The following is a 20,560-nucleotide window of genomic DNA, read 5'->3' as shown; positions in this document are numbered from 1 at the left end:
TGGGGCAGCCCCACGCTTGCTGCTCCCTGAATCGACCAAGCTGGTTTGGAAAAAACATCTCCTGGAAGCATCAGTCGTCCCGTGAGAGGGAACTGGAGTGACTGAGCAGATAGATGGATTTGGTTTCACAAGGCCTACAGATGCTGGGGAAAGGAGACAAGCGTTTGGGCAGAGCCCTGAGGAGCAATGTGCACGGGCTGGGAAGTTCCCTGCTCCTCCCATCTAAGAGTAGCGGGTCCAAGAAAAGGTTTTGCTCCTCCTTGCAAGCCTTGACTGTGGCCATTACAGTTAGGGTGACGCTGCCACCATCTGCACCCGACACACATCCCATGCGCTGGTTCCTGCTCTGGGACCATCTCAAGAGGATCTCACTCACCCAGGGATATCTGCAGGATCAACTTCTCCAGCTTCCCTAGCCGTGCCAGGGAGTCCAACAGGCATGTGAGCCGCAAGAAGTGCCTGATCCTTTCCAGGTCTGTCCTCTGGGACGGGGTGGCTCTGTTCTTGGGGCAGAACTACCAACCCCTGCGCATCTCTCAGATGTTCCCGAGCCCCCATTCATGGCTCTCATTCCAGAATGCTCACGCAGACCCAAGTGCTGAGGCTGCAGTCGCCAGGCTCAGGACTGACTGCCTCCCCTTTGACCAGTCTCTCTTGTGAGTTTAAGAGCCTGCTTCCCACGTAGGCTTTTATTCAGACGCCCGTACTTGGGTATCTCAATACGGAGCCGAATCCAGCTGACCAGTCGGCATTCAGGCAGTTGACAGGGGCATTTCAGCTTGTGAATGCCTGAGCCCCGAGTGCTGAACTCAAGCACGAGCCTGCTACGTGCTGGATGCAACCAGAATGGGCTGGCTTTGAATTCTGAAAATACCTGCGCTAAACAAGAGTGGTGCGTCCTGAGTCCTCCAGGTAATAGAGAGAGGAGACAGAGCCAGAAGAGGCTGGTCATCTGTTGTGTTTCTGCACAGACGCTATTTAGATGGGAAGAACTGCGAGCATCGGGTTCTCGAAGGAGGAAGGTGAACCTCTGGGCTGGAGGGACAAGTGCCAGGGGACGATGATAAGAGACCTTGGTCCTGCTCGAAACTGGTAACGACGAGCAGCCATGCAGCACAGAACCAGCCACAACTGGCTGCCCAACCCTGCAGGACCAGTAGGTGCCAGGACCCTGCCCCTACAAATCACTCTGGGATCGCACCTGGGCTTTGCACCTTTTTAATATAGATACATCCATCTCAGGTACAGGCTGGTCGCTCCCTCTGGGAGCAGCCATGGCTGGGCTCTGACGTGCCACATGTCCCTTGGGGCTGCCCAGGCTGTTGGGGCAGGGAGTCTCCAGTGCCCTGGAGGCGTCGGTTCTCTTGTCTTCTCCAGGCAACAGCAGCTCCTGGCACCTTCCCACCCAGCCTGGGCGGTGCATCTCGTCCCCTGCTGCTGGCTGGGGACAGCACAGGAGGGCACAGCACCAGCCCTGCTCGGAGAGAGGCACCCGAGGAACCAGACGCGCTCTGGCTGCCAGCACTGCAGGGGCTTTGCTCTTCCCTGTCCTTCTGCTCTTCCCGCCGGGCTCTGTCCACCTCTAACACCTCATCTGGAGGTGCAAAAGCAGAGACAAAATTGCTGTCGTGCCCTGAGACTCGTCCTGCCCCAGCCCTGCCCCATGGCCGCGCACCCGTGGTCCCATCGGTACCCAGCGTCCGCAGCTCAGGACAAGCCCTAAGCACTCGCTTGGAGCTGCGGAGAGGTACCTGGAGGCAGGGGCTGACCAATGTCATTCCCAGGCCAGGAGAAATCGGAGGGTGCTCTATCCAGCCCCACAGCTCAGGGTCGGGATCCTTGACCCAGTGCCGACTCACTGCCACGAAACGGCGCCAGGACGTGGCAGGAACTGTGCACACTTACTGCTGCAGTGAGATCTTCGCTGGTACACGCTTTGGTTCCCATCCCCACACCTCCCGTCTCTCCTGGAGCTCTCTGTCATACTCCCTTCTCCTGATGTAGGCTGGCGGAGTGGGCCAGTACGATTTCTGAAAAGCAAGAGAGGCTTCTCAGGCAGCAGGCAAATGCAGGGGTCTGTCTCCCAAAAGCACCAGCCCCATGGCGGGCTGCAGCAGGGACGCTGCAGGCCTAGCGGAGGCATTAGGAGAATCACAGCTGCAAGTCCCCGCAGGGATGTCGGGGTCGGACCAGGGGCTCGCTGGGCTTCCCAAGTGGCGCAGCTGAGACGCAGCAGTTACCTGCTGGGGAACTCCTGGTTTCCTTCTTTATGAACTTCTTCCCAGGTAATCTCGTCTCTCTTCTAGATCCTCCTTTGTCCCTGTTTTGTCAACCGCCAACTTCAAGACAGCACATGCTCTCCTCTGTCATGCGAGGGGGAAAAAAAGAGTGCGTTTTGGCTGGAGGGGCCACCAGAGGAAATGTCCCTGCACAGCCCAGCCCAGCCCAGCTCAGCCCAGCCCAGCCCAGCCCAGCTCAGCCCAGCCCAGCTCAGCTTCCCCACATTCCCCACAATTTGGGGAAACAACACAGCCGTGCCTTGCAGACTTCCACACCCCCAGCCCTGCCTGGCTGAAGAAATGCCATTCCTCTGCCTGGCTGAAGGTGCTGCCAGTGCCTGGGCGTTCAGGGCAGCCATGCTGGCCTGCCAGCCCTGCTGTTCTGCCCGCTCGGCCCTTTCCTGCTTTTCCTTCTCTTCCAGCAAGGCTGCCCGGAGATTTCGTTCCTCTTGCTGCATGCACAGGTAGCATACCTCCTGCAGGGTTCATAGGCACACGTGCAGACAGCATTAATATCAGGTACTGGGGGGTTTCTGTGCCTTGTCCCGAGCCCTTCTGGCTGCAGTGTCCTGCTCCTAATGCCATAACAGCACTTCTCCACTGTTCCCTATGACACGGTGGTGACATGTGGCCACATCACGTACCTGCCCCACTCTCCGATGGCCTTTGCAAGCAGGGATTTCAGTTTTCTGCCTGCCTTGATGAGTCGTTTTGCTCTTGCCCTCCTGCACAGAGCTCCCCTCAATCGCTGGTAGCACACTAAAGATACAGAGCGGGCAGAGTTTGGACTCCACCAGATATACTCGCATCTCCTTTGCGAGCACAGGCTCGCGAGTTGGGCACCTGCCTCTGCAGCAGAAGGGGGTTGGGCAGCAGAAATGTGTCGCCTGCTCCTTGCCTTCTCCTACACGGAGGAAGAGGTGCTCAGGGTGCTCAGGACTGGGCCCTTTTGCATCATCTGAAAAGACTGCCTCCTGCAGAGCCCCCAGCTGACAATGACTTGAAGGACTGTCTGGTAGTCACTGTGCTGGGCGTGGGGCTGCAGGGGGCTTTGCTGCTGGGGCACGGTGTGAAAGCAGGAGACAGGCTTGTAGGGAGAAAAGTTATCTCCTGCAGGAAAACCTCCATCTCCTTTTGCCCAGCAGATTATTGTGCCTCCCTAAAACCAGGGATGGGTTCACAGCCATCTAAGGGGAGCGAGAAGAAGATCCTCAAGTCCTGGAACCAAGAAGCTGACACAAGAGTCTCACAAAACCCGACCAAACACTTGTCCTCCAGCAAGAAAACGCCCACCCTGGGGACACGTCCAGAGAGCCTTCCAGAGCTGATGCAGGCAACGTGCCCATCATAAACATCTCACTCCCCAAGGACAAGGGCACACCCCTGCCCCGCTGTGTTTCTCCAAGCCTCTCACCTTTCTGGGGGCTTGGCTCCCAAGGCTTGCTCTCCCTTGCCATCCTTTCTTTTCAGCACAGGTAACGTCACGGGGGAAAGCTTCCTTCGACGAAGGAGGCTCTCCTCAGGAGGACTCCCTGCAAGTGAGACACGAGAAACCGGCTCAGAACAACAGCGTCTTTGTGGCAGCTCAGACAAGAAGCACAGGCAGAGCTGCTCAGTCCTGTTGGAAACTGTCTACGGCAGTAATCCTGATGGCCTTGGGGTCACGTTTCCCAGGAGGCCTTAGGTCTTCTCTGACGGGGCTCAAGTGAAAGAGCGCTTGGCAAGATATACTAGGGATATAACGGGATGGAGTGGGGAGGTGTCATTCCGCAGATCAGCTGCAACTGGGTCCAGTGGGCATGCATTGTGTAGCCTTGGCTTCCACCCCCTGGTGGTAAGGAAACCTGCAAGCCTGTGTCAGGATTCGTCCATTGCTTTACCTTCTTTCGCTTGTTTCTTAGCCATGTCTTCTCCCAAGTCTCACTGTTGTTCAGACTGGAACGCTGCCCTCAGACTGGATAACAGCTGGTTAAACCCTTCACTGGAAAGAAGGTGAATAGGCATGATGCTGACAGCAGTGTCTCACAAAACCCTGGTGTGAACCTGCAGTCCAGCCAGAACACGCCAGCCCATGAGATGCGCTAATTGCCTTTCAGCACCAATACAGACAGCGTGCCCAGCGGAAGTCTCTTGCTCCCATGAGTACAAGACCATCCCATTGCCCTCATCCTCTTCCCCAAGAGCCTCACTTGCGCACAGGCCTCTTTGTACTGTCTTGTTCCCCTTTTGACTCCTTGGCCCCTGTCAATTTGCTTGGTGAACGCCTCTTTTATCATAGAATCATAGGATTGTTTAGGTTAGAAAAGACCTTTAAGATCATCGAGTCCAACCGTTAACCCAGCACTGCCAAGCCCACCACTAAACTGTGTCCTCAAGCACCACATCTACCCGTCTGTTAAATCCCTCCAGGGATGGGGACTCCACCATTTCCCTGGGCAGCCTGTTCCGTGCTTGATAACCCTTTCGGTGAAGAAGTTTTTCTGAATATCCAACCCAAACCTCCCCTGGCGCAACTTGAGGCCATTTTGATGACGGAGACGTTTGTCAGGAGGGCTCCCGGCAACTGTGAAAGCAGACGCCTCTCCAGAAGAGCGATTTGTGACCACCCAGACAAGCGGAGGTGCAGACCTGCTCAGTCCCAGCTTAAGAGTAGGACAGTCTTCTTCCTCCCTGGATCCCTCTGCGGGGGAAGAGTCTTTGGCTATTCTTCCAGGGGGTGGCTTAATCTCAAACCTGGAAAGAAGCAGACACAAGCTGGAAGAAAGGGCTCCACCTTCCCTTGGCATCCAGTGACAGAGATGGCCGGCAGTCACTGCAAGGTCTCTAGTTTTCTGAACCAGCACATCCAGGCTGTTCGCCACCTTGGAGGACTCCGGCAGGTAACTGTGTGACACAGCCAAGAGCCCCGCGGCTCCCTAGCAGTCCCTCCCTGATGCACGCTCTAGATTTGTACAGAGCCACCTTCCTTTTCTGGTTGACGTACCTGTAGAAGCCCTTCTTATTATTCTTTGCATCCCTCACCAGGTTCAGCTCCAGCCGAGCCTTGGCCTTCCTGGTGCCATCCTTACACAACCGGGCAGCGTCCCTCTACTCTTCCCAAGATTCCAGTCCCTTCTGCCACTGCCTGTGCAATCTCTTCTTGTCCTTTAGTTTGACCCACAGGTTGTGGCTCAGCCATGCCGGCCTCTTCCCTTCCTTGCCCGATTTCTTGCACCTGGGGATCGAGAGCTCTTGTGCCCTATGGCAAGCGTCCTTGAAGACCTGCCAGCTCTGTTCTGCTCCCTCGTCCCTGAGGGCCATTTCCCAGGGCTTCCTGTTGATTGACTCCTTGAAGAGCTGGAAGTTTGCTTTCCTAAAATTCAGGGTCCTGACTCTGCTCTTCACCCGACCCTTACCTCTCCGGACTGTGAACTCTACCAGCGCGTGATCACTACAGCCGAGGCTGCCTCCAGTCCTGACGTCACCGATGAGCTCACTTACATTGGTGACCACTAGGTCCAGTACTGCAGCCCCTCTGGTAGGGCTACTACTTGGCTTACGAAGTTGGCCTCCATGCGCTCCAGGAGCCTCCTGGGTTGCCTACGGCCTGCCCTGGTACGTCCCCAGCAGATGTCGGGGCGGTTGAATCCCGCAGCAGGACGGGAGCCCGGGAGCGCGAACCTTCCCGCGGCTGGAGGGAAAAGGCTTCGTCGGGGGCTGCCCTGAGGGGGCGGCGGGCGGCAGGGCCCAGCCCGGAGGCTACCCCAGCGCCGCGGGGCTTGGGAGCTGCTGCCCCTGGGGCCTGCGGGTCCCCAGGGAATGGAAGTGAGGTGGGGGGCGCGGGTGCCATCGGGGGGAGCCGGGGGTCCCGCTGCCACTTAGTGGGGGCCTGGGGGTCCCCTGGGTGTCGGGGGGGGGGGGGCAGGGGGTCCCCTGGGAACCACAGCAGGGCGGAGGGGGCCGGTCGGGGCGGCCGGAACGGCGCGGCGCGGCGCGGGTTCCGGGCGGGCCGAGGCGCGGAAAGGGGCCGGGACCGGAAGTGCGGGGGACGGCGAGGCGCGGACCGGAAGCGCGGCCGGGCGCGGTTGCCGTGACAGCGGGCCCGGAGCCGCCATGGAGGCCGCGGCCGCGCTCACCGACATGTACGACCAGGCGCTGCTGGGGATCCTGCAGCACGTCGGGAACGTGGAGGAGTTCCTGCGCGTCCTCTTCGGCTTCCTCTACCGCAAAACCGACTTCTACCGCCTCCTCCTGCGGCCCGGGGACCGCCTGGGCTTCCCTCCCGGCGCGGCGCAGGCCATGGCCCTCCAGGTACCGGCGGGGCGCCCGGGACTGCTGCACCCTCCCGGCCTTCAGGGTCTCCCGGGGCCGGTGGTGCTGGGCGGACTGTGGGGGTGACGGGGCCCGGCCGTGCTGGCTGTCCCCGGCGCTGGGCCTCACCGCCCGTGTTTGTCCCGTCCGAGCCGAGCGGGCCGCGCTCCCGGGGCTGGGCGGGTGTCTGCCAGCGGGACGGCCGGGGCTGCTCTGTGACGGCTGCGGTGGAGACTGGGGCAGGGCGAGGGGGGCCGGGCAGCACAGCAGCCCCCGGGTAGCTGGCTGTGCCCGGGGAGGGGGAGGAGGCGGCGGGAGAGGTGTCCTGGCGGGGGTGGGTGCTGGCATGGCTGGATGGGAGGCGTCACCCTCGTCAAAGGACGAGGAGCCCTGGGGGCTAGCGAGACCCTCATGGAAAGAGCCGGGGTGTGATCCCCCCCCTCGGAGCTTGGCCCCGGCTGAGGGCGGCTGCCAGCGGCACAGGGGACAGGCCGGGCTCCTGGGGAGCTGCCGGCGTGGGAGCAGGGAGCCTGGAGAGCGGCTGAGGGCAGGTGGGGGCCCCGGGGGCCGTTTGGGAGCTGGCTGGGGCCCGCTCAGTGGGAGCTCACGGCCAGCACCCGGCTCGCCTCGGTGGTGGGTGAGAGATGGCAAAAGCCCCGGCCTGCTGTTTGTGCCACCCGGCTGCTGCTGGGGCGGCGCGGGAGGTCTCTGACTCGGGGCTGTTCTGGGCTGTCATTAATCTTTATTAGCAGGGAGGAAACAAGCCCGTAAAACCAGGGGTAAGGCTGGATTTGGGGTGTTCATCTGCTCAGACCGAGCGAGTGTCCCTTCCCAGGCCTGTCAGGCCAGGGGGTGACGCAGGCTGATGGGAGATCCCTGCTCCTCTCCCTGGGGTGGGACGAGGGGGTCCTCAGCACCCCCTGTGTCCCCATGTCCCCGGATTAGCCCCTGCCGTGGGAGTGTACTGGGCTCTGCAGGCGAGCGGGGAGCCCAGGGAGGTCTCAAACCGCAGAGGGGAGAGTGTGGAGCCCGAACTGCTCGGCAGCGGGGGAGCAGCAGTGGGAGATCCGTCTTGTGTGCACCCCGGGGACCGCTCTGGGCCTGGGCACAAGGGGGGAGGCGCAGCGCTGCGGCAATGGGATTCATTCCCCAGAACGGTGTTGGCCAGGGCGGCCTTGCAGCTGCAACTGCAGGGACGCGGAGCGAAGGGAGGGTGTGGGAGCAGTTGGGAAGGGACTCGGCCCCCCTCCCGGCTTGGCTGCAGCCCAGGGGAAGGACATGCTTTCGAGCCGTCACTCTGCACGCTCCACGCGGGGCTGGCTTGAGCTTGGGCTTTGGCTGGGGAGAAGGAGCCGGGGCCGGGCACCGCAGCTTCGCACGGAGTAAAAGCGATTGCAAAGAAAGAGGCAAACGGAGCGGGGACGGTGCCCGGCGCTCGCCTCTCCCATGTCCTTGTCTCACGGGCTGGTCCCCGTGTGGCGAAGAAGCCTGGGGTGAGGGGCATGAGCACGCACCACCATAAAGCTGCTCCTGTCCTGCTGCGGCTGCGATGGCGGGAGCCCTCCCGCCGCTGCGTCCCTTTGCCGTACACCTCCTGTGCCTGGAGGAAGACTCAGTCGAGTGGCGCCGCGGGCTGGGCTTAGGGTTGGTCTCCCACTGGAAGCACTGGAGCTGGCTCTGAAATACTCCCAGGAAGCAAGGGACGGCTGCGTTCGAGGCTCACTCGCTTTCCAGCACGTGTTTACTGTGACAAATGCCCTGGCAGTTGGGTGGGAGAAGCTTCAGCTCCTTCGAGGAGTGGGCGCAGGTCCCGGGTGGCCGTGCCTCCCTTGGCTGCATCCCTCAGTTGTGGGTTTAACTTTTAACCCCCAGCCTGCGCTAGACGGGCACGGCTAGAAGCAAACTGCAGGGTGGGGTTACACCTTCTCCTGCTGCCCCTGGCTTGGGCAGCAGCCTTCTTGCCTGTTGCACCTCTGGGCCTGAGGAGGGATGGCTTTTCTCTGAGCAAGTGCATGTTTTTGGCCTGAATCAGTCAGTTCTGGCTCAAAACCCCACATAAGGTCACTCTGCTCCTTCTCCTGTGACGGCTAAGAGAGCTCTGAGCCCCTTCAGGCTCAGCCAGCAGCAGATAAGCTGTCCTCCAGCTTCTCCTGGGGCAGCTCAGCCCGTTTGTGCCTCAAAGGGTTGGTCTGAGCTTTGGGCTTCCAAACAGCCCCTCGGTGAGCGCTGGAATGCAGGGTGAGGGGCGATGGCTCCCTCCAAGGCCCCTTCCCAGCCAGGAGTCAGAGCTCATTGCTTTTCCCTGGAGTAACCAGCCCTTTTCCCAGCAGCAGAGGGATTTCAATGATTTCAAAGCGGCTCCCAGGAACTGGGGCGTTCTCCTGAGATGGCTTTAACGTGGCTGTGTGAGTTTTGAAATAGTCGGCGGCTGGTTTTGTTGGGGATTGAAGCAACTCGGTGTAGGGAGTGGGGGGCGTGTGGTGTCCAGAGAGGGAGGGACAGTAATAAGTGCCCCAACCGTGCGATGCTTCTCCTCTCCTTCTCCCCCACCTTCTCGGGCAGAGCTTGGCAGCTTGACTACCCGCTCGGTTTGCTTTTTATCTTTCAGGCATTCAAAGTATTTGAGCGGATGGCCCGGCAGGATGATGAGAAGAGGCGCCGAGAGCTGGAGGCGAAGCTAAGGAAGAAGGAAGAGGAGGAGGAGGCTGCCGCAGCCGCTGAGAGGGTGAAACTGTCCCCTGCAGCTCAGGAGGTTGAGGTAGAGACAACAGCAGAGCACGTCCCCGCGCCGGATGCTGAGGGAGCTGTGGGGACGCAGGATTCGGCTGTAGCCCAGGACGCTGCCCCCAGTCCCGTGTCGGCAGAGCCCCCGGCGGCCGCTGCCCCGGCAGAGCCCCGGCCAGCAGAACTGCCCACGTAAGGGCCTCTTACTTTCTTGATGCTCCTGGCAGGGGGGAGGCAAAAACACTGAGGTGGTGTTCGCTGTCCTGCCGTGCAGCCCTTTTTGGGTGGGTGGCCCTCCTCTGCAGGCGCTCAGCCCTTCGGGAGGCTGTGAGGATTTCCCTTGTGGGCTCCTGTGCCCGGGATGTCGTGCAATTCCCCACGGGAGGGCAGGGCTTGGTTCTCCTACGGGCGGTTTGGTGTCTCCTGCTCCGCTCTGAGCAGGGAAGGTGGCAGGTCCCTGTGCGCAGCCCCGCAGAGCTGGGCCAGTCCGTGCGGCTTCTCCTTGCGCTGGCTGCGTTGAGCAGCGTCCCTTTTCTGGTGCTCGCTGTAGCGCGGCTGGGCTGATGGTCCTGTCTGTCACAGCTCTGGGAGACCCTGGCACCATCCTGTAGCCCTTTTCTCACAGAAATTCGGTGTCGGACTCCCCTGGCGTGCCGTGAGATGTCCCGGCAGCCAGCTAGGAGCTTGCACAGATACCCCCAGCACCTGCGAGTCAGTGCGGGCAGGCCTGGCTGTGGGGCAGGCAGCAAGGCCAGGCGCAGCATCAAATATGCGCCGCAAAAAATGTGTTTGGAGACCTCCGGAGGTCTCTGGCCCAACCCTTTGCTCAGAGTAGGACCGACTTTGAAGATCAATCAAGCGCTGCAAAGAGTTTTCTCTTCAGTGGTGTTCTTTCATCAGACTCAGTCGCTTTCAAACAGGGCTAAGCAGCCTTGGTTTTTCCAAAAATGTCCTTGTTTCAAAGTCCTTCCAGGGTATCAGTGGCTCTTCCAGCTCGGCTCTGTCCGCTGAGCAGCGGGAGGGGAGCTCCAGCAGGCCGGCATGGCCTTTATGAACCGCTTACCTGTGCAGGGTTCGCTCGTCCTTCCCTGGGCGTCACCTTGACCTCGAGCCGAGGCAAAGCTGTCTCACCTTCTCCTGGGGCCTCACACACTGCTGAGTTCCAAGCTCCTGTGTCTCCCCGCTGCCCGAGTCAGGGCTTTGCCTCGCCTCGGGGAGGGATGCCGCAAGCAGGCCACGGCAGACCACCATCTCCTCCCAGGGTCTCTGGTGGTCAGAGCCCCAGGCGGTGGCTGCGCTGACCCCACACGCTCACCGCTGCTTTCTTGGTTGTACGTGGGGCTTTGCTGTGGCCCGTCCCCACTGTCCCGCTGGTGCTTGGTGAGGAGGACAGCTTGGGGCAGTGATCCCTGTCCTCGGGGCCAGGTTTAGACATCAGCGGTGAGAGCAAGCCACTGGAGAGAAGCAGGCTTTCCTGGGAGAGCCCCACATTCTGGAAGGACTGGGGTGGCCGATGCCCCTGAGGGGCAGAGAGGCTCCAGAGGCTAGACTCTGGGGGCTGTTGGCCCTCGGCGTGTGGAAGGGATGGTCTGAGGGCTGACATCCTGGGGGCAGTGGAACGCGATAAGCAGCAGGACTGTGGCGGGGTGGCAGCCTGCAGCCTCGGCTCCAGGAGGGCGCGAGCGCGGCAGCCATCGGGTGGAAGGGGAAGGGTGCCGGCTGCGCCTGGGCAAAGCGCCTGCCAAGTAACTCGATCCAATGGGAAAGAGGAGAAGGACTCGTACTTAACTCGACCGGTCTGACATACATCCCGCAGGATAAAAATAAGCCAGAAGCCAAAAATGAAATCACCTGAAAAGCCACGTTCTGCTGCGTGTGCCGGAGCTGTCCTGCGAAAGAAAGATTGTCCCCGGGGCTGGCAGTCTGACACCTCTCCTCGCGCAAAATTAACGAGCCAAAAAAAGCCCTGTTAGAGCTGGCAGGTCTCTGCGGCTGGGCTGCGTGGCCCTGGTGCTGACCCGTGTGTTTCCAGCCCGGCTTTATCCTAAATGGAAAGGAGAGGGAGAGACTGGAGGCCGCAAGCAGGAGGGAGCTGGGGCTGGTCTGAGTGCCAGCTGCTTGTGCCCCCTTGCAGTCCACGTTTGTTGCGTTCTGCCACATGAAATTTCAACTCGGGCCTTTTGTTGTGGGGGCAGCAGCCGTTGCGAGTGGTATTTAGCTGCCTGAAAACAGATGTCAAGGCTGCGGGAAGGAAACTGGAGGGATTAGGAAGGAAGCTGGGGGTTGGTGCGGGGGCAGGATGTGTCTGATGGGGACAGTTTCTGCTGCGGGTGGGGAGAGCTGGTCTTGCGTGCTCAGCCCGCTGCAAAGCCCAGCCCTTGCTTCCTCCACCCTTCCAGTGGCTGTCCTGGCGCAGCCAGAGAGTGGCCCCTGACAGACTTCAGGTGCTCGGATGCTCTTTTGCAGCCTGCAGATGTGGCATCAAACGCAAAGCCCCGTGTGGCAGCTCTCCCGCCGGTCTAGCCGTGAAAAGAAGGTGCCTTCAGCTGAATACAGGTGTCCCTGCAGCTTCTGCCCTGCCCGATGGGCTTTTCTCCCGTTCCTCTTCCTGCCTGCGCCTGCTCCGGCTGCCCCAAGCACTCTGGCGGGGTAAAACACTCGCAGCCCCCTTGGTGCCTGCCCAGTTTGGGTGTCTGGTGGGTGAGACTGGGCGCAGGAGGACCCGTCCAGCGAGGCTTCGCAGCCCGGTGGTTTCCAGGCCAGGAGAACAGGCTGTCTGGCCTCGAAGTAGGGCAGAGTGGCCAACAGGTTTGTCAAACGGCTGTAGTTGGTTTCTGTGCCTCTGGGGGGCACTGGAGCCCCCCCAAAAGGCAGCGGGGACCAGGAGCGGGCGGCCTGGGCACCCCCCGACAGACTATTAATAATTTAACCGGCTGCTTAATTCTGCACAGCCCCTTCTGAGCAAAACCCAGAGCCACCAGCCTGGTTACGAGGGGCGCATGAATAATGTGCGACTCCGGCAGCAAGAATGCAGAAAAGAGCTTAAATGAAAATGTTTTCCATCTCCCTTCCTCTCCCCGCCCCGCTGCCGATGAAGAAAACCGCTGCCACCAAAATCTATATAAAAACTCGCTCATTCTGTCAACCTGACTGCTCCGTAAATGTAGGGCAGGTACCATCCCAGATCTGCCAGCTCCCATCAGAGCCGCGCTGTGCGCCCGGGTGCTGGGGCGCCGTTCGTGAGCATCTTGCAAAGCGCAGCGAGATGGTAGCAGCTTTTTCGGGGTCGATGCGGAAGGGGAGAGCGGAATCGAGCTGGCTTTGCGGGTGCGGAGGATTGCCTGCAGGCAAGGAGGGTAGCAGGGCTTGGTTCCTTGCTCTGTGAGGGGCTCAGCCAGGTCTCCCCGCATCCCTCACCTTCCCTGCCTGTGAAACGCGGGCGATGCAGTTCCCCTTCGCTAGGAAGGCTGCCCTGTAAACATGCTGGGGACTGGGGTGTCTTTGGGGTGACCCATGTGTCAAGAGCAGTGCCGAGGGGGACCAGAGGTCTCCGTTGTGCTGCTGAAGAAGCTGGCTTCTTAGCCTGGCTTGCAGCTGCCCTGGGCCTCCTCGCCATCCTTCCCCGGCCATCGTGGCTCTCGTGCTCTCCCCACCTCGCCGGGAGGGAGAGGGGAGCCTGCCCCCCTCGCACCCTCTGCCACGGGGCTGTTCATCCCGGGAGCGCGCGGCCGGGGCCGGCGTGGCAGCTGCACATCTCACACAGGCCCCAGCTCCGGCTCTTCCCCCATCTGCTCCCAGAAGCCATCCTCGCCTGAGCTCAGCTCCTAATTTTGAACACCTCCGCCGCCCAGCACCCTCCCCTTCCCCCAGCTTGGATCTCATCCTGCATATATTTGCCACACAGCATTTAAAATAGAGCCCGGCAGCCCACGTGTGGCACTGCGCAGCCCGGCCTGGGCGCTCAGCTTGTGCTTTCCGACTCTGGTTCCTGGCTCCCCTCTGCTTCTTTCTTTCTCTGAGGGTGAACCAGGGGCCATGCTCTCCCCACGTCCCGTGAGCCCCATCCTGGGGGTTATTCTGTGCGCAGGCGGTGGCAGGAGGCTCGGAGCGGCAGCTCTGGAAGCCTGTGCGTGATGGTGAATGCCTCACTTTCATGTATTTCTCCATCCAGCCCTTGCGTCTCTCCTGGGCGCTCCGGCCAGGCATGGTCAGGACTGGGCTGTTTGGGGTGCTCTGTTAGAGACCATCTTGGGCCTTGGGAGAACGACCCGTTGGAAAGAGCAGCAGGGCATTTGATTGTCAGGCGGGTGAGGTCTCCCAGAGAAGGATCTTTGGGGGTGGACAGGTGTTGAAGGGTTCCCCCAAAAGACGATGGTTTCCCCCCAGGTGACTCCAGCCTGGCTTCTGCCTTCCCCGGGGCAGTGGGAGCTGCTGGTCCTCCCGCTGCCCTGCCTGTGCAGGGCCATGGCTCGGGTCAGAGCAGGCTGGCGTGGAGCCGCAGCATCCCTACGCCGCGGGTCGGGCTGCCTCGCTGTGTGCGGTGTGCCCGGCGCTCCAAACGGGACCGACGGGACACGGAGGCGGGCCAAGGAGGACATGCAACACCTCGTCCCTGGGGAAGGTTTGTGGCTGCTGCCAGGGGACTCAGCGCTGCTGAGCCAGAGCAGAACAAAACCCTGGGGCCTCTGTGGCCCAACCGTTCACCTCCTTGGGTGCGGAGAGGGAAGAAGAGGCTGTAGGAGGGGACTGTGGTGAGAAGGGGGCTGTTTGCGGCTCCACCACTGCCTTGGTCCGGCCTTGAAGGAGACCCTGCCGGTCCTGTGCCGTGTGCGACCTGGGGAAGAGAGTCCCCCTGCCAGGGAAGGGGACGCACGGGCAGCAGCGTTGCCTGCGCCCCGTCCTGGCCCTCGCTGGCCAGCAGAGCCCAGGCCACCCTGGCCACCCTGTCCAGGTGAGCTCTGCCTCGGGGCCGGCCGCCCGCTCGCTGCTCTGCCGTCCCGGTAAGTGGGTGGCAGGGCTCGGCAGTGACCTACAAAAATCACTTGTGTACTTTCCGGCTCGCTGTCCCTAGTGAGAAGCAGAGCAAAATTGAACTGAAATGTGTTAATCTGGTGAGCCGACTTCTCTGACGCTCCAGCTCTCCTCTCCTGAGAGCGGCCGCTTCCATTCCCGGAGTCCGTGCGGCCTGGGGTTAACCCTTTGCGGGGTGCGCTGGGGAGCATCCCCAAGATGACACAGCAGCGCTCTGGGAAATTTCCATGAGGCTCCTGTGTTAATCTAATTTGACTTAGCAACGGCTTGGCTTTGCCGGAAGCCCAGATGGATTTTTTTCATTGCGAGGTGCTTGCAGGATGGGCTTTCTGGCGTGGCTTCATTCTCCTCGGGGTGCCGGGGAGGGGAATTTCACTGCTGGTCACCCTCAGCGGAGGAGCAGGGCTGCGGTGAGGAGGTATCGCTGCACGCTGCTGGCTTTGAGGCCGGTCTTGTTTGACTCAGAGGCAGCGTTGTCACAAGCTTTCTTCTCTCAAGCCTTTTCCAAGAGAACAGGCAGGGGAAGGGAGTGGAGCCCGCGGATGCTCCTGTTCAGCAGGCTCTGTTGGGGACCTGTCCAGACCAGAAGCCAGTTAAACTGGTTTCCTTCCCTGATGTCCCTATGGGTTTTCCTGGTGAGCTCACCACAGGAGCCCAGGGTCCATGCTGTTCTTCCAGCCTGACCCAGAAAGACGGAGCTGATCCTGATCCATATTTAAGGGAGAGCCTGTCCTGGTTCCGATTCCTTTCGCACACATGAGCTGCGCAGAGGTGCCGCAAGGCACCCGGGGCTGTGCGCGGGGAATTCCCCTGGCGCGGCTGAGGCCTGTCACGAGCAGGAGCCAGCCAGACCTCCGGAGAACGGCCTGACCTGGTACAGCCGAGCTCCATCTGGCCCCGTATCCTGTCTCCATCAGCGGCAGACGCTTGGGGAAGAGGAGAAGAACAGAACGAGCAAACGGTGATGCTTCCTCCGTGTTTTCCCCCTGCCACCGGCAAATTGTGGCTCAGCAGCTTTGAGCCAGAGCGAGTGCTTGGTCTTTCGTGTCTTGGTGGATTATTGTTTTTCCTTTTGTCTCCAAATTTCAGCCCTCGTGTGCCTGGGGTCTCCGCGGCAGCGTCCTGCAGCAGGTGCGGCACTGCTGTGTGCGGCTTTTGCCTCTGCGCAGGCGGAGAGGCAGCGAGGGGTTCCCCATTTCCCTTCTCCACCCTGTGTGGGGTTTTTCTGTCACGTCTGTTTCCCCCTTTCAGCCTCTTTTTAGGCCAAAGAGTCCTCATTTGCTTGGTTGCTTCTCACTTAAGCGTCCTTGTGCTCCTCCCGGTCCTACACAGTCCTCCGTTGTTCCTTGCCGCTGCTGGGGCAGGGAGGGCCATCCCCGTGCTCTCTGTGTGTGTGAACCCATCAGGATTCTCCACTTCTTACCCCGTTTCTTTGCTCCTCAGCCATCCTCGTGGGGCCAGGAAACCCTTTTCCAGCCACATGGTCCCCCCCAGTCAACTGGCATCACTCAGTCCCTTTTGCTCTCCTCCCAGTGCTGACAGCCAGCTTTCCAGGTGGGAGCTGCAGTCCGTGCCGGCTGGGAACATGAGCTTCATTCAAGCGTCGCTGCTCAAAAGCCCCGTTTTGGCCAGACCTCCCTTCTCCGACATGCCCAGGAGAGGAAAGGCAGCACGTCCTTGGCTTGTCGTGTAACACAAAGGCTGTTTCAGTCTCGGGAGCTGCGGTGCAGTCGTGGTTGGTTACTAGTAGGGATGTGTCCAGGTTATACTGGAGGAAGGAGGGAATCTTCTCTTTAAGTCCTCCCTGCCAAGCGGAGTCTTTCTTCTTGCAATGGAGAGAGGCCGTGGCTTCCTGCTGGGAGAATTATTTTAATACGTAAGCCTTCTCCCATAGCAGTGGAAACTCAGCTTCTCGGGAAGCATCTTTTCAAAGGGCTGAAACGCTTGAGCCGAGGATGAGATCCCCCAGCCCTCTGTCTGGCGCAGCCCTCGACTGTAACGAGCCTTTTGCAGCTGATGAGGAATCAGTCGGGGCCCAATTTTCCACCGCTTTCACGGGGAATCGGACTCCTCCGGCTGGGCTGCTGAGATCAGCAGCGGAGTGCCAGTTCCCCTGTCAGGCACTGAATCGCTTAGGGCTTTGGTTGCCCTACCAAGGTACTGAGCTCCAAAATTAGGTCCTGGGACCAAAAATAACTAAATTAAAACCTATAAATTTTTCTCTTAACAAGCAGAAAATCCCAGGGCTGGAGGCCGAGGGACAGCGTGTGCCTGATTCTTATTTAAAAAAGCAATATCTGTTTGCTTGTTTTAAGATCGCGTTGTTCACCAAAGGAAGCGGCGTAATGTGGAAAACTACTCCGAGCACGCGGGTCTGGCACGGCCCCGTTGTGCCGCCAGGTGTCGGGGAGAGATCGGGCCAGGTTGTGTCGGTGGTCTGGGGATCTGAGAGGCCACCTTGTCCTCTGCTCCCACAATTCAATCCCGTTGGATTTCTTTGGCCTTATCCCTTTTTCCAGGGGAGCTATAATTGAATCCAGCCCAGTTTGGCTGCGCGTAGGTCTCTCGGAGGAGACCTCTGAAACCCAAGGTTGTATAAGCTCTGTGCAAACAATAAAGATCCCAGGGGACTCTTCCGAACAGTAGCGTGTCCTGCCGCCCTTGACCTAAATATCCCAGCAGTAGTGAAATCTAGCCCTCTGGTGACGACGCTCCGAAGCTCTCCTGCAAGCTGGCGGTGGCATTTAAACTCGCCTAATGTCAGTAAGTTGGCTCCGTCGAATGGCTCCGTAAATAACTCGGAAACCGAAAGGGAAGGCTTAAAAGCTGCCCTGAAGAGTGCAAGCTTGGAAAAGAGCAAGCCTCTCACCTGGCAGGGATTGGGGCAGAGCGCCTTGGTCCTGGGTGGTGGGGCTGGTGGGGCTCCGGCTGCTGCGGGTTGGGTGGGTTCGCTGTTCGGCTGCTGGGTCGGGCAGTAAAGGCTTCGTCTCGTGTGGGTGGTACCTTGGGCACCTCGTACAGGGGAGCCTTGGCCCCTGTCCCCACAGCAGCCTCCGGGCTCGGTGGTACAATGTGATACAGGGGAAAAGTGTCGATGCGCTCTCTTTTTGGGTGTTGGTCCCATCCTGGGGATGAGTTGAAACTCTGAGGCTTCCTGAAGGCGAGGAGACCTTCCTGGAGAGCTGACGGTGGGCACCACAGGCTGGAGCCCGGGCTGCACAGCCTGGCCGGGGTGTGCCTGAGTTTTGGGGTGAGGGGGAAGGCATTAGCTTCCATTTTTCAGTCTTTTTTGAGAGCAGGACTGCCAAGGCTGCACTTTGTGAACTTGGGAGCCCTGAGGCCGGAATAGCAGGCGATTGGGGAGCCACTAATGAACTTCTGTCCACCTCAAGGGTGAAGGAGACCTTCCAAAACTGGATTTGGGGTGTTCTTCCCCAGCAACCCAAACACACCTGGGCTGGAAGAAACCCTGAGAGTCGGGAGGGCCCCGGGACCCACCCCGGGCCACCGCTGCGCTCAGGGCTGGAGCTCGCTGACAGCCGGAGAGCGGTGGAGTGGATCGGAGCGGATCCTGAGGCTTGTTGACTGCGGGTGTGAACTGAGCTGTAAGAGGGAAGGGTTTGGTATTCAGCTTGCTTAACGCTTTGCCGGAGACCTAATTAACTGAAGTGTTCTGTACAAAGGGAGCCTTTATGAAACACTGGGTGCCTCCAGGACCTCAGCGAAGGTGCCGAGAGCCTGCGGTAAACATTCCTCCTGCCTCAGCGCTTCTCGAGCAAAACCGATAGAGGCGAAGTGCAACAGTCCTGATGTTTTGATGCCAAAAGATGTTAAATCTGGAGGCGGGGGGAGGCTCCTTCGCAGCTTGCCTGCAGAAGGAGCACAAACCTGGTATTTTCCACGCACGCAATGCCTGCAGCTTTGGAAACACAGCTTTCCGAAGAGGTTAAGCTTTTGGCTTCTCTACCTGTTGCTCGGCTGCCCCAGCAGTTGGGACCCCGAGGAGCAGAGGGCATGTTTGACCCTCTTCAAATTAGTCTTAAAAGCTGTGGCTTTTTTGCTGTGGCTGTAGTCCAGCTCGAGCTGGGGCTTGACAGAGGCTGTACAGGGTGCACAGACCTTCCTGGGGCTTGAGGTGGCTTTGAGTTTTCATCTGGTTGTGCTGGCAGGGAGCTGGGAGCCAGGAGCTCTGGAAATCTGTATTCCGGTGTGCGTGTTGGTGCCGTCGGGAGAACGTGGCCCCTACGTAGCAATGCGGGGAGGGCCCTGCCATCTGCCTGCTGCCTGCCCGGCTCGGCAGGCCCTCGCCCCGCTTCTCCTGCGACGATTTCCACCCCAGTGGGCTGTGTGCAGCCCCGTTAGCGCTGGGAAGGCTGGGTGCAGGTGTGGTCCAGGGTGCTTCCCCAGGAGGGAGAGGGGATTTAGGATCGTGTGAAGGCCTGGAGGCTGCCAGGGGTCTGATGGGGGCAGGAGCCTGGGTAGGTGACCTGACCATTGCCGGGGCAGGAGGACGATGGCTGCTGACACGGCGCTGGTTCCCAGCAGAGCTGGGTTGTGGCGGTTTCGGGGGGACAGGCTGTGAATGCTCCTCTTGTTGTCCTCCCCGCTTGCTGGGAAGCCCAGCAAGATGCTTTGAGCCAAGCAATGCCGGCTGTGAGCTGCAGGAAGATCTGCACGCTGCCGCCTTGGGCGAGGCAGAGATGGTGGGGTCGCGGTGTGCAGGAGGTAGGGTCCTTCTTCCACCTCGCCTCGGGTCCCGCCAGCGCTGGCACTGGCAGCTGTGGCGGAGGCATCTGGCTCGGAGAAACCCACCCCAGGGCAGGTGTTTCCAGCCGAGTCAGAGGGGAGAAGCCCTCGGCTACAGCCCCGCTGCGGTGCTGGGTGTCTGGCAGCACGGCAGCCTGCCCGAGGCGCTTGTGTGTCGGCAGCAGCTTCTCTTCCTGAATTTGCCGGTCCCTCCTTGAGTCATGGTGATGCTGGGGACGCAGGATTAATTATGCTGATGGACGCCGCTCGCTCTAGGCTGCTGTCACAGAGCAACAGCCTTGATCCAAACGTCTGATCATTGCAATAAATGCTGGCTGGATTGACGGCGTGCGGTGCATCTCCCTGGAAGGCCCCGCTCGCTGCATGCTTATTTGGGTTAGGCATGCGGACGCGTTGTGCCTGATTTTCTCTTTTCCTACTTGCTTGGAACTTCATTATTAGTTAATGAGATCTTTCCATTCTTGGCAACCTCTCGAGCTTGAAGAAGGTTTCATGCATCGCACGGGGCCTCTGACAGTGGTTAAAATACAAAGCTGGGGTGTTTTTTCTCTGCTGTTTGCTGGCAGGGTGACTCCGTACAACACCATTCCCCTCTGTTTCCCCCACTCTAAATGGAGGAAGGTCTCGCAGAGGGGAGAGGCTTGCTTTCGCGGTGGGGATGTGCTTGTGGGACCTGATGGGATATTGATGGCAGAACGCAGGTAGGGTAGGACTATTATAAAACCTCCTTCAGGAGCAGCTTTGCAGAAGGGAGCGGGTCTAGGTCTCCATTTCTGTGTACGCAGGGTTGGTCGTCTCGCAGCACCAGCCCGGCTTTCTCCCCACATCTTCCTCTTTGGCCTTGGCCTCGGCCAGTCCCGCTTGCCCAGCTTCAGCTGCTGAGGTTGTTTCTTTTCTCCACCTGCCTCCACATCTGCATCGCTTAACTGGCTTGACACGTTTTCCTTAAAGCTGCCTAAATAATTCACCTTGACTAAGAGCAAACAGCAGTGCCGGCCCCGGAGGAGGCTTTCTGTGAATGCCAAGTGGATGGAGGGTACCCGCTGTACCGGCCCTCGGCAGCGCTGGTGGGGCAGACCCCCGCCCTGAGCTCAGTGGTCTGCTCAGCCAAAGAACCAGCGCTGGCTGAGGCAGGTCACCGGTGCAGGCAGCGGTGGATGCTGAGCCGTCGAGGAAGCCTGACTCTGCAAAACCCAGGTATCCCGGACTTCCATCAGCCTGCTTCCCGAGAGGGCAGGGATCCTGCATCAGAAAGCTGGGATGCTCCAGGCTGAGAGGATCGGTTTCCTTTAGTAGTTCTGAAAATCCTTGGGATTTTGTTCTTTTCTTCTTTTTATGGAGGAAAAAAAAGTCCATTGGGATTAGGTCCATATTAACTCCTTCCCATGATGCTTGCGCCCCCCGCACCCCCTCAGCCTGCCGCGTCGGGCTGATGGACAGCTGCTTCCGTGCTGCTGTATCTATTCCTC

At 59.9% G+C, this 20,560-nt stretch overlaps 2 protein-coding genes across 9 annotated transcripts in view; one reads left to right on the top strand and one right to left on the bottom strand.

The window, feature by feature from the left end:
* Positions 1–307: 307 nt before the first annotated feature.
* On the bottom strand, positions 308–6,183 carry LOC148055050 (uncharacterized). Of its 4 annotated transcripts, none has more exons than XR_015705940.1 (6): positions 4,908–6,183; positions 4,160–4,260; positions 3,694–3,811; positions 2,241–2,363; positions 1,906–2,030; positions 308–1,594 (listed from the first exon to the last, which is right to left on the bottom strand). XR_015705940.1 is itself a non-coding variant. In XM_087762877.1 (6 exons), exons 2-5 carry the CDS (start codon positions 4,182–4,184, stop codon positions 2,268–2,270), a joined length of 354 nt encoding a protein of 117 aa, XP_087619003.1. In that variant the 5' UTR covers positions 4,185–4,260; positions 4,908–6,183; the 3' UTR covers positions 1,951–2,030; positions 2,241–2,267. The 4 variants fall into 4 exon arrangements, 1 of the variants encoding a protein (XP_087619003.1); XR_015705939.1 differs by having other exon boundaries at positions 1,588–2,030; positions 4,908–5,012; positions 5,263–6,183; XM_087762877.1 differs by lacking the exon at positions 308–1,594 and adding an exon at positions 2,924–3,038 and having other exon boundaries at positions 1,951–2,030.
* Positions 6,184–6,302: 119 nt separating this feature from the next.
* Positions 6,303–20,560, top strand: part of NUDCD3 (NudC domain containing 3) — a 31,551-nt gene continuing 17,293 nt past the window's right edge. For 4 of the 5 annotated variants that reach the window (XR_015705936.1, XR_015705937.1, XM_087762875.1 and 1 more), the window contains exons 1-2: positions 6,303–6,569; positions 9,178–9,485. Coding sequence is in view for 3 of the 5 variants with exons in the window: in XM_087762875.1 (XP_087619001.1) it covers positions 6,372–6,569; positions 9,178–9,485 (506 nt within the window). In the remaining 2 variants the exon portion in view is untranslated. The remainder of the gene's footprint in view (positions 6,570–9,177; positions 9,486–20,560) is intronic. The other variant, XM_087762876.1, reaches the window with a different exon arrangement.

This window comes from Nipponia nippon, unplaced genomic scaffold (genome assembly GCF_047370975.1).
Source record: "Nipponia nippon isolate SJK-2023a ecotype South Korea unplaced genomic scaffold, ASM4737097v1 scaffold_27, whole genome shotgun sequence".
Taxonomy (NCBI): Eukaryota; Metazoa; Chordata; class Aves; order Pelecaniformes; family Threskiornithidae; genus Nipponia; species Nipponia nippon.
This window is presented reverse-complemented; position numbering and strand designations above follow the sequence as displayed.

Excerpts from the sequence above, each read along its gene's own strand:
- LOC148055050 (XM_087762877.1), bottom strand. The coding sequence starts at position 4,184 with ATGGCTAAGAAACAAGCGAAAGAAG. Across the intron at positions 3,812-4,159 it reads TAAGAAACAAGCGAAAGAAG|GGAGTCCTCCTGAGGAGAGC; the intron begins GTAAAGCAATGG and ends TCTCACTTGCAG. Across the intron at positions 2,364-2,923 it reads GCCATCGGAGAGTGGGGCAG|AGGAGAGCATGTGCTGTCTT; the intron begins GTACGTGATGTG and ends CTCGCATGACAG.